At 41.5% G+C, this 11,630-nt stretch overlaps 1 protein-coding gene across 1 annotated transcript; it reads right to left on the bottom strand.

The window, feature by feature from the left end:
* Positions 1–731: 731 nt before the first annotated feature.
* On the bottom strand, positions 732–11,153 carry LOC308327326 (sperm-associated antigen 7 homolog; the record flags this gene model as incomplete). Its single annotated transcript, XM_080780662.1, has 7 exons — positions 732–3,848; positions 5,395–5,551; positions 6,066–6,155; positions 7,648–7,732; positions 8,201–8,289; positions 8,953–9,020; positions 11,069–11,153. 7 exons carry the CDS (start codon positions 11,151–11,153, stop codon positions 3,712–3,714), a joined length of 711 nt encoding a protein of 236 aa, XP_080636788.1. The 3' UTR covers positions 732–3,711.
* Between the last annotated feature and the right edge of the window lie 477 nt (positions 11,154–11,630).

Genomic DNA, 11,630 nt, shown 5'->3' with positions numbered 1-11,630 from the left:
AAAAGTATAAATGCTTGCAATATAAAAAATACTCTATTATGCATATGTAGTTCTTGAGCTTGTAGATCACCTAATTTCACACTTTTTTGCCTCTTTCGTATCATATAGTTTGTTTGATTGACAATTCAAATGAAAGCACAAGTCAACACAAAAACTGTACTTGTGGACGTACCACCATGATAAAGCATTTACACTTGTTTACAACAGGGTCCACCATTTTCAATTCATCAAAACAGGACTTCATCTTAATAAAAGGGAAAAACATGTACAGTATGGTGAAAAGGGAGTGTGTGGGGGAGTAATGGTCTTGTTTTATAGGCATTACAATGTCCTTAATAAATTGTCACTTCACTCACCATCATCTGGGGACGCCCTCATAACCCTGTGGAGATCCACAGGTTGAGAACCACTGCATTAAATATGACCTGTCCATCACAGGTATCTTTCTAAAAATGTCCTGAAAATAAACACCAGGAGAACACAAGGGGAGGTACATTTCCCCCATCTCTCCTCCGTACACATGTTTTGTATTTGCTGATGACATGCATTAATGAGTACATTGTGTATGGCCATGTTGATGAATTGAATACACAGGAGGGACCACAATTTAAACAAGTCCCCAGTACATTTTCCTTTTCACTGTAACCACGTACGTGCCGTTCACATTTCCGATTAATAAAGTATTGAACGAATCAATGAAAGATGGAGGGTTTAACAGACACTCATATATATATATATAGTTGACACGTTTTATTTGTAGGCTACATGTGCACATGGGGGTTAAAACCAGTGCACCCATGTGTATAAGAAAAGACACACAAAAAGAGAGAGACACAATGTCAAAATACTGCAAATATTTAGATGGGACAAAACCTCAAACTAAAAACAAACCAGACATAAAAAATAAAAGTTCCACATTCCATCAACCAGTGTGACACTACCGGTATGTAACATGCAACGGTTCCTATGTTCAAAGACAGCCCAGTTAAAGGTAGGTAGGTATAAGAGGGTAAGTGGTATTCTTTTTTTTGGGTCAAAACATTCAAAGCTCTATATTGTCACAGTAATCATTGCTATAGTGTGTGTTCGCCGTCTCTCTCCACCTCTGTATTTCCAGGTGGGTTGCCAATTTACAATTTAGCCATTTAGCTAATTTCAGCCAATCGGGAGAGTGTCCAATTATCAGCTTTGTTCCAGATAGAGCTATTTAACACGTATTTTAACAAACAAACAAAGAAATATACAAAAAAAAATAACACTTAGCCCCAGTGGCTCCCAAACAGTGGGTCGGAACCCATGTGTCCCTTTATATTTTGTTTTCCAAATTTTGTTTTTAATTATTTGTTTTTTTTAATCATTTCATGAAAAATTCAAAAAAAAATCTAAGAAATTCCATAAATTAGAAAACAAAAACGAAGTCGTTTTTGCAGTGAAAACAGCCAATCTACAAGCTCACTACGCGGCACTTCACTAGTTTGGATCCCGGGCAAACAAAGGTCTAATTCCTTCTTTTTTTTTGGGAGGGTCTTGAGCTAAAATGTTTGGAAACCACTGAGGACGACCTAGAGACCGACTTAGCCTACCTTTAACGTGGATTTAAAGTAATACAGCATCGGCTTAGAATAACAACAACACATTTATGAATAGACAAAAATCCTTATATCATAAATTATCAAAACAATAAAGCCTCATCCAACATGGTGGTTTATGATGGTTGAGGTGGCTACGTTGCAAGCCGTGGTGGTGGAAAGTACACACATTTACCTTGTGGTATTTCTACTTTTACTTCAGTTTAGTACTTCTTCCACCTCTGCTGGCAAAGTTGTCTCAGAGCGTTGTATAGTTGCATTGCACACATAATGGTGCGTAAACAAAGCCAGCCACTAGGTGCCGCTAAAGCTCCATTTTAAAAGTCTAAAACTACACTTAGTAACATTTTGGGGGCACGATTATTATTATTAGTATTAAGCTCTTCAAAACATCCTGTTCCCTCCTCTGCTCGTTATTAAAAAAAAATCTAATTCCGTCCCTTAACATTTTGGTTTAATCAAGTCAAACCCCGACCGAACTAATGTTTGACATTTGTGATATACTTTGAAAGGTTTTAATACACTCGTGACTGGATCCAGGCATTAATGATGCTTTGGTAGGATGAGGGAATGATATTGGCAGGAGGGCAAAAAAAAAACAAAGAGCGATAGTTAATTAGACCAGCATGGACTTTATGCTGTATGAAAAGGATGTGATCATCGATGGCCTTCTGTCTATTAATGTGCTCTGGAAGAGAAATGCATTAAAAAATAATGTCTTTAACCTTCAAGTAATTGAACCTCGAAAAGGTTTTACATTTATATAGAAATGTCAAAAACGCGGCATTCAGTTCGGTTGACGTGTAAAACACGAGACGGTGTGCAATTCTACTTCATTCGTGGACAGAGTTCACCTACGAGAGACGTAAAAGATATATTTTAAATCATGTTTTCCTCCTCTTGTCAGAATATATGGTCATGGATTTAATGGAGGAGCTAAAATGAACAACAGGTTCATTATTAGTCATGATGTTTTAACTCCAAATCAAACACTCAAACAGCCTCTGACTTTCTGTACTTTGTTGTTTCAGCTAAAGCACCCATGAACCCTACATAGCGTACCTATTGTGAATCCATCCATTTATTTATTTTTGCCCAAATGTGCCGACCTCATCACATTTGTGATGACGGCTATGGCCGTTTTTAGCCGAAAGAGTGTTGCTGGCAAGCAGACTAAAGTCAAGAGCTGTAATGTCGAGCACACTATTTGGCTCCATTTGATTAGCATCTCGTATCTTTTAAATGTTTTCTTGTTATTTTGCGGGAGATGGAGAGAGAGAGGGGTGGAGCGCGGGGGGATTATTATTTGTTAGGCCCGGGGGCTGTAAAAGGTTTTCAAAGGTACGCGCATCAAAAACAATAAAAAAAACACCAGATGCTGGACACGGAAAGGGGAAGAAAAAAAATAATAACGTGAGGATTAGAAGTCTGAACCGCTGGGTCATCCCGCTCGCATGGACGTGTATCACGTTACCGACCAAAGTGACGCTTTGAGCGGCCAGCGAGAGGAGATAAGGGGCTCAAACCGTCACTTTGGTTGGTCATAAATATCCGCATGATTCAATGTTTTTTTTTCTTTTAGGAGCACCACCGGTTAGTTCAGGGCGGAGGCTCCGTCATGCCTCCGTTTAATATAAAAACCTTCTAAAGGGGGATTAAGATGGAAAAATGTACTTCCATCTGGACACGATTTATTGGTCGTTAAATGGGGCGCACACCGATACCGTTTCTGTCATAGCCTTGCAAATCAATCACCCCCGAGGAGAACAAAAAACAAAAGAAATATTATATAAGATCTTAAAATATCAAATTCCAACCCCTGGATTAAAATACGTAAAAAGGGAGAATAAAAACAAAATAAAATACAGTCTAGGTCCGTCTGTGTGGGCACTGGAGGGCATATACTAAAATACGTATAACAAGATTCAACACCAGCCATATAAATTAAAACGATAAAACTTTTAAATGGACTTAATGTTACCTAGAGGATCTCGCTGTGGAGTAAAACTGTCCTTTGTGCACGCCTCGGTCACACAACGTACGCATCGCACAACAGACACAGCAACGGAGACGGGGATGACGAGAGGAGGACAGGAGGAGGACGACAGGACAGGAGGACGACTCAGGAGCAGCCGGACGTGGCACTCGCGGCCGTGGCGCTCGCTACCGCGTCGTCATCGCGTTTCTGCCGCTTCTTCTCCCTGATGGCGTTCAAGGCTTCCTCTATGGAGCGCTTGTCTCTCTTATTGGCCACGGGCACTGGGGATAGGGAACAGGTTAGAGTGAAGACAGGATTATTATTATTATTATTATTATGGGTCATGAATGACGCAGTAAAGTGAATGAAGCTTGGGCTTAAGCGTTATTCATAGTCTGGATCTTCGGTGGTTAGGTGACCACCGAACTACAACATGACGTCACGAGCCGCGGTGAAGAGCAAACCACCGCCACCGCTCCAGCCCTTCTCTCTGTTTTTACTCACCACCGCTCAACGTTATTTCAGCTCCGGTGGTCACCTCACCACCGGAGCGGTGGTCACCTCACCACCGGAGCGGTGGTCACCTCACCACCGGAGCGGTGGTCACCTCACCACCGAAAATCCAGACTATGAATGAGCCTTTACTCTACAGGAGAATGGGGGAGATTTGGGGGAGGCGGAAAAGCGCCCCTCCTGACAATCCCCCTACGGGACAGATTAGAAGCGATTATTGGCCCAGATGATCCTGTAAGCAGTGTTGTTTTTGGCAGCAAATTTGGATTTTAGTTTTAGTCATTAGTCTCTTGAATAGTTCATTTACTTTTAGTCCCATTTTAGTCACCTGGAATGTTTTAGTGTTTAGTCTAGTTTCAGTCGACTAAATATCATAACATTTTAGTCGACTAAATCCACAGTTGATTTAGTAGAGTAAAAAGTATTTCGGAGGGCCTTGATGCCATCATATTCGTCATAATGACCGGTTTTACACTTGCTGAAAATAATCAACACACTCACAACACGTGTGAGCTTGTGAGCTTGTAGATCGGCTATTTTCAGCATACAACCAGGTGTAAAATTACTTATACTGGAACAACACTGCCTGTAAGATCCATTTTTGGGGGCTTTTTCTGCCTTTATTGATCGTGAACAGTAGGCCGACAGGAAATGGGGAGAGAGAGAGAGATCAAAAAGGCAAAGAAGTTTAGGGATAAGGGGTTTAGCGGCTGCTGTGACGAAAATGGAGCCCCTAGGTGCCCAGACGGCTGCGCCAGCCGTCCGGGGCAATGACTCAATCTAATACTTCCAAGATCTCCATTAATAAATAAAACCCAAATTTGAATCACATGTTGTGGGGCCTCCGATTTCCCAAAGAGGATTCCTAGGGTCCCGCCCAGCCAACAGGCTGCATCAGGGCAACTACATTTGCCAATTCTCTAAATGGGCCCTTACTAGTTGTAACATATTGTAGTGTGTGCATGCCGGATTTCAAAATCTGTTCGGATATTTAAATGTGATCCCAAGGTTCAAGGTCTTTATTAATGTCCCAGAAGGGCAATTAGGTTTACAGCAAGAGCAGTGGTTTAAAACATACAAACAATACAGGACAACAACAGACATGAGACACCATAGCATAAAAACAGAGGTCTGGGCGCATCTAGTGCAGGTATAGAATCAGGGATAAAAAAATAAGAAAGGCTACATTCAGAAAAAGTGCTAGGATATAAAGTGCCGGCATAAAGTGCTTGTTTCCACATATCATCACCACATTGTTACATGTTACTGGCAGCGTTGCCTGCACGAATGGAGGCAGGGACAAAGAGAACTCACCCATGCCGTATGAGGTGTTGGCCTCCAGCGTGTGCGCCGCTTCCTTGGCAGACGAGGTGCCGATCAGGTGAACGTACTTGTCTCTGTAGTTGGAGTTGGGACAGGCTTCCGTCTTCACCGATTTGCTGTCTGCAGCCTCTTCTAACGCAGCCTGTTCCTGGAGGGGAGGGGGGGAAGAGAGAGAGAGAGAGAGAGAGAGAGAGAATGTTTAGGGAAGACCATGTTTTTCTCTTTTGCATACCATACTTAAACCCTATACAAAATACTTTGTTGAGCAGACCCCTCCATTTCTCAATTATTTTGAGAAAATACCTCTGTATCTACTGTGACGATAATACATTTTTACAATATACAATACAAGCTGTGTGAGCTTGTAGATTTTCAAAATGTATGCATAGGGTATAAAATAAAATAAGGCTGGTTAAAACCCAGACACAATAAAGACACAGCAATATTCTAAATCCTACACTACATCTCGTCTCAACCTGTTCAAAGCCTGTGTGGGAACTGAAGTATCCTTCTGCAAGGTGCTGAAACATGGACAATGAATGGGGGAGCTTTGAGATGGTCTCGGCGGCCTCAGCGGGGAATCGAACCCAGGACCTTCCAGCTGTGATTTGACACTAGCGCTACCGACTGCGCCACCGTGCCCCCAGGGTGAATGTTCTTACCTTCAGTCTTTTCATCTGCTCCGCCACCTGGGGGTTCCAGTCCTCTCCTTTACGATAGGATTCAAGCTCATCATCTGACGGAGCAAACTCCTGCCGAGCAGAGAGAAACGAACACAAGAGCGCCGTTACACGCTATGGTACACACACACACACACACACACACACACACACACACACACACACACACACACACACACACACACACACACACACACACACACACACACACACACACACACACACACACACACACACACACACACACACACACACACACAAACTAGTCTCTAGACGAAACTCGCATGTTTTAGGAAGAGGCCCACTTCCGTTTCGCCTTCATGTTTAGAAATATTTTTTTACATTTAAATATATTTTCGTGAATGGAAATGACAACAAGATGACGGCTTCCAGGCACAGTTACAGGCTCTCTGTGGCATTCAAATAATTGTGGTTCAGAAGGAATGATGCCTGGGCAGGGGGAAGTTAAATATAATAACACTGGAGCCGATAGCGATGCCATTATACATGTGACGTGCAGACCAGTCTGCAAGAGTGACTGGTCTGCATGTATTTATCATTGCATTGCTGTCCATAAAAAATATGAAATAAAGACGAAAGCTACAAAAAAACATTTAGAAAAAAAGCTCTAACCTTTTTTTTTTTCAACACTTTTATCTCTGAACATTTTCCCAGATTGCCTTTTTGATCTAAATGTTTTTGGATTCACAGCTCATAAGAAAAGCGCCGCTGATCGCCGTTACAAAATGCATGCTTCGGGGGGTCCACGATTCTCCCACGGGAGGAGGATTGCTTAGCCGTTCGCTAACTTCTGGTGGTCAAGAAGTTGAATAAGGCAGGGATCCAAACGTAATTCAGACGGAGCATTAGTCCGACATGTGGGAACAACAGGTCGGTTGTCGGTTTAAAGGAGAATTCCATGCTAGAATGCTTTCTTATCTTTCTTCCCTTTCTTTGTAGTTGTTACGTCCCCACCAAAGAGGTCCAGGTGTTTTTTTTGTGCAAAAACTCGTTATTGGCTATTTCCCCTACCATAAGCCCTCAATGAATTGCATTGCATTGAATGGGAATTGAATGGGGCTATGGGGTGTTATGCTAGTTCGCTTATTTCCATCGAAAGAAGTAGTAAAGTGTGCCGCTTGGGATATTATTTACATTATGAAGAGAGGATATATACAAAGAAATTATAATTTTGAGCGATGGAAATAAGCGAATTAGCCCATAGCCCCATTCAATTCAATGCAATTCATTTAGGGCTTATGGTAGGGGATACAGCCAATAAGGAGCTTTTGCACAAAATAACACCTGGACCTCTTTGATGGGGACGTAACCACTACAAAGAAAGGTAAGAAAGCCTTTTAGTATGGAATTCTCCTTTAATGACTGTCTGACCTCACTGAATGGACTGGCAGCGAACTGGCAGCGAACGTACATAAACTGGGGGGGGGGAAACATTCTGGCAGTCAATGAGGTAGCACCTGTAGCGCCATTCTTTTTTTACATACATTCCGGCGCATTCATTCCAGGTGTTAACAGTGAGTGTAAACGAGGCGGTCAGTCTCACCTTCTTGAACAGCATCACGTATCGGCTCTCCTCGTCCTCCCCGAACGCAAACGACGTCAGACCAGCCACTTCGGCCACGTCGTGCCTTTGTGAGGAACATTAAGAAGCAAGGTCATACGTTGACCATTTATATACAGTACATCGGTGCCTTTGTGAGGAACATTAAGAAGCAAGGTCATACGTTGACCATTTATATACAGTACATCGGTGCCTTTGTGAGGAACATTAAGAAGCAAGGTCACACGTTGACCATTTATATACAGTACATCGGTGCCTTTGTGAGGAACATTAAGAAGCAAGGTCACACGTTGACCATTTATATACGTCGCCACAAGGCGGTTCTAAACTACAAGCACAACATGATTAGGTCTGTCACGATTACAAATTTAATTGTCACACAAATAATTGCGATTAACAATTTATTTGTGGTTTTTGCATTGAACATCACAATTTGTATTTCAGTCTGCCTTTTAGGCTTCGTAATCACAAATAACGTAAAATATACAAAGAAATCGCTGACATTTTGTCTTTCCCAAATAATTCCAGTACTTACAATATACTCCTTTCAATCTTTCCCATGGGCTTATATTTCTTCTTCTGCTGACCACTGTCTTGGATGAATTGTGAAATGTCTTTCTCCATCTGAGGGGGAGAGAAACAGGGTCTTTGTGTTAAAGACTTTGCATGTGAACAAGGCAATACATTTGGGATCCTGCAGGATTTTCAGTAACGGTCCCGGGTCATTGACGAGTCCGATTTCTTAGCGGTTCCTTTTCGCGATTTCTATATATTTTAAGAACATATATGAATTACATATAATTTTGCCATCGATTATAATTTTTCATGAACATAAATTACATCATACATTTGCAATTTGCATACTATATATTATAGTGTTTCTCAAAGTGACCCACAACTTCAAATATACCCTTACAGGTCTGTAACTCTGACAGTTATGGTGAAAATAAAATGTTTGAGAACCTCTGGTATTGTTATTGTATAGCAGACTGCAGACGTGAGGTCCACATACCCGCTGTGACAGTGTGACAAAAAAAACCATTTCAAATGCAATGGACCCGATTCCAGCTCCTCTGTGTTGGATGCGGTTCCAGATCTCAACCCTAGTACAAGCCAATACGTTTTGCACACACCAGAGAGGGCATTTAGTGAGACAACAGGTATCGGAGTGAGGCCGTCTCTACATTTGCTTAAACTCATAAGGGACAAATTCAGTTATTGACATACTATTATAGAAGACAAGAATGCCAGTTGGTTTAAAATCATATTGATTATCCAACATCTCACCTTTTTCCTGAACTCTGCTTTCTTTCTCTTTTCATCTTCCTGCATCTTCTTGAACTTTGCCGCTTGCTCTGAAAGAACACAATAAGCACTTTTTATTTTAATGTATTAATAAGCATTTAGTTTATCCAGAGCGACTGACCATATGCAAGGCAAGCACACCCATCAAATGCAGAGACAGAGAGAGCATTGTAGTGCTAGGATCATAGGCAAACAATGAACCTATAATCAGTCTAAAGTCTCTAAACAATATACTATCGAAAATAAACTGTACTTGAAACTATAAGATGCCAGTTGAACAAAGAACGTCAACGTACCCGTAATAAATACATAAAAACAATAAATAAAATGCTACCTAAATAAACATTGTTGTCATGCTGTCTGTCTGTTTTTACTTCTCCTTGAATGAGTAGCATTTCCGTTACAAACAAGGTTTAGTGTCCTGGTTTGCGCTATAGGAGGACAAAACTGTTAAACTGTTGTTCTGTTAAGCAAAAAGTTTAACGGAACAAGAACAAAACGTTTAGTGAAATGTCATGACATTCAAAGTCCTGCAATGAGGGCATTTCAGATTCAAGGGGTTCTTGGAGGGGAAACTCATGGTAACAAGTTAACAGAGAATCCATTCAAATAAAGTCACTCCAATCCCCTGAATCTACTCGTATAAAAGCCGTCTTACAGTTACAGCGTCCATCCATGTACAAGCAGCTAGCATTCAAAGTGGTATATATAGGATTGCAATTGTAAACTCCTCTGATGTGTTATCCTATATTTCCAACAGATGACCTAACAAATGGAAAGTGAAAATGCCTTCTTGCAACAGAATTTCACTGTAAAAGCTGGCAAAAATAATGCATCTCTCAGTTGACGAGCAACACTTAATATAGTATAGAGCTATAGACTAATCACCAGGCAGTTACTGCCGGACTGTTGGAGAAGGGCAGAATGCATTAACCAAAGTGATCAAATAAAGTGTTTGCAATTGCAACTGAACTTTCAAGTTCCATTAACATTTAGTGGCAACATTAAACTTAAGAACGTAACATCAATCAGACACACATACGTGGCTGAAAGGGATTATTAGACACATACAGGACAAGAGCATTTAAGATGCTTCAGAAAGAAAACTATTTGTTATGATAACAGAGGGAGCCTAGCTGGATGAATAGGAGACAAGATCCTCCTGTTTGCCATCAGATAGGTTTATTATTATTATTATTAACAAAGCTGAAGAGAGCAGTATTTCAAATAAATAGTTTCCTCTCCATAACAATAATAAATAGTAACATTCTCTGGCAGTGCTTACTACTCAAGTTGCACTGTTACTTTAAAAGCATCACTTACAGTGTTGCCAGATTCTGCGAGAGAAATAAGCAACCAAACCAGGAGCCCAAAAGGAGGGCTTGAAATTATTTTGGGGGGAAATGGTCATTTTGAATAGTTCTGAAACATTAACAAAATAAATCTTGTATTTTCAGATGTGGGGGGGGGGGGGGGGGGGTGTGCGGATGACAATTGGGGGTCCTTGATTGTTTTTTGAAATTAAATGTGTGAGAACCACTTGTTTTAACAACATTTAGGAAAAATGAAAAACAAAAGCAACTACACTTTATAAACAATAACCAACCAATTACACTTTATAAAAAAAATAAGCAACTACTTTATAAACTATAAGCAACTACACTTTAGAAACAATAAGCAACTACACTTTAGAAACAAGCCCAAAAATCCGCAACTAAAGTAACTTTGCATGGCACAGCAGACATGGCAACACTGCTCACTAGTTACAACTCCCTGGTACGACGGTGTCGCTCGTCCGCCCAAAAAACTGAAAAGAACAGATCTACAAGCCATCAACGCGTCATTTGCGACGCGTTGATAGCTTGTAAATCTGTTCTCTTTTAAAGGCCCATACACGCCGTTGCCTTGATTGACAGGACGGCAGGCCAATGAGAATAGAGAAACACACAAGAGGAGGGGGAAATGAACCCTCCTCGCTTTGCCCTTTTAAACAATAAACAACATGGACATGTTTTGCCGTTGTACTAAACACCACGGGAGTCGTGGATCGACGTGCGGGGATCCGTGGCGGTGCTACGCGGCGTGAAAGTCTCACTACCTTTCGCCTTTCGGCGGCTCTGTGCGTCGCCCACGGTCGGAGGTTTCTCCATGGAGTTCAGGATCGAGCCCAGGAGGTCCGCCATCTTGGAAGTTATGAGACGAGAGCAGCGCGAGCGCTGTGTTTTGTTTTGTTTGGTTTAGTGACGTAGCTGCTGAGACCGGAAGTCGTGCTCTTCTTCGTCGCGCGTAAATGCGGGAACCGGTACCCGGTACCGCCACCTACCTTCATCTGTATGAATTGAATACACAGACAGGGACACAATGGAAACTAGAAAAAGTGTCCCCTCGGGGCACATGCAGGTCTCGCAGTCACCAGCAGGCAGTCACCACGGCCTCCTGGTGGCGCTATATAATAGGTGGTCAATGTGAATTGACCCTTTGTGCCATTTGTGTGAATTGATTGAACTTTATTAAGGGGGGGGGGAAGCACAGGAATGTACAGTTCAATACAAGGATGAATCCAAGAAAGCACATTCGCTTGTTTCCATTGGTGATCCTCATACAGTACTCAATTCATCGAAAAACATCAATGACAGACAAATATACACAATACTAAAACA

Source organism: Protomyctophum bolini (genome assembly GCF_963924005.1).
Source record: "Protomyctophum bolini genome assembly, chromosome: 13".
Lineage (NCBI taxonomy): Eukaryota > Metazoa > Chordata > Actinopteri > Myctophiformes > Myctophidae > Protomyctophum > Protomyctophum bolini.
This window is presented reverse-complemented; position numbering and strand designations above follow the sequence as displayed.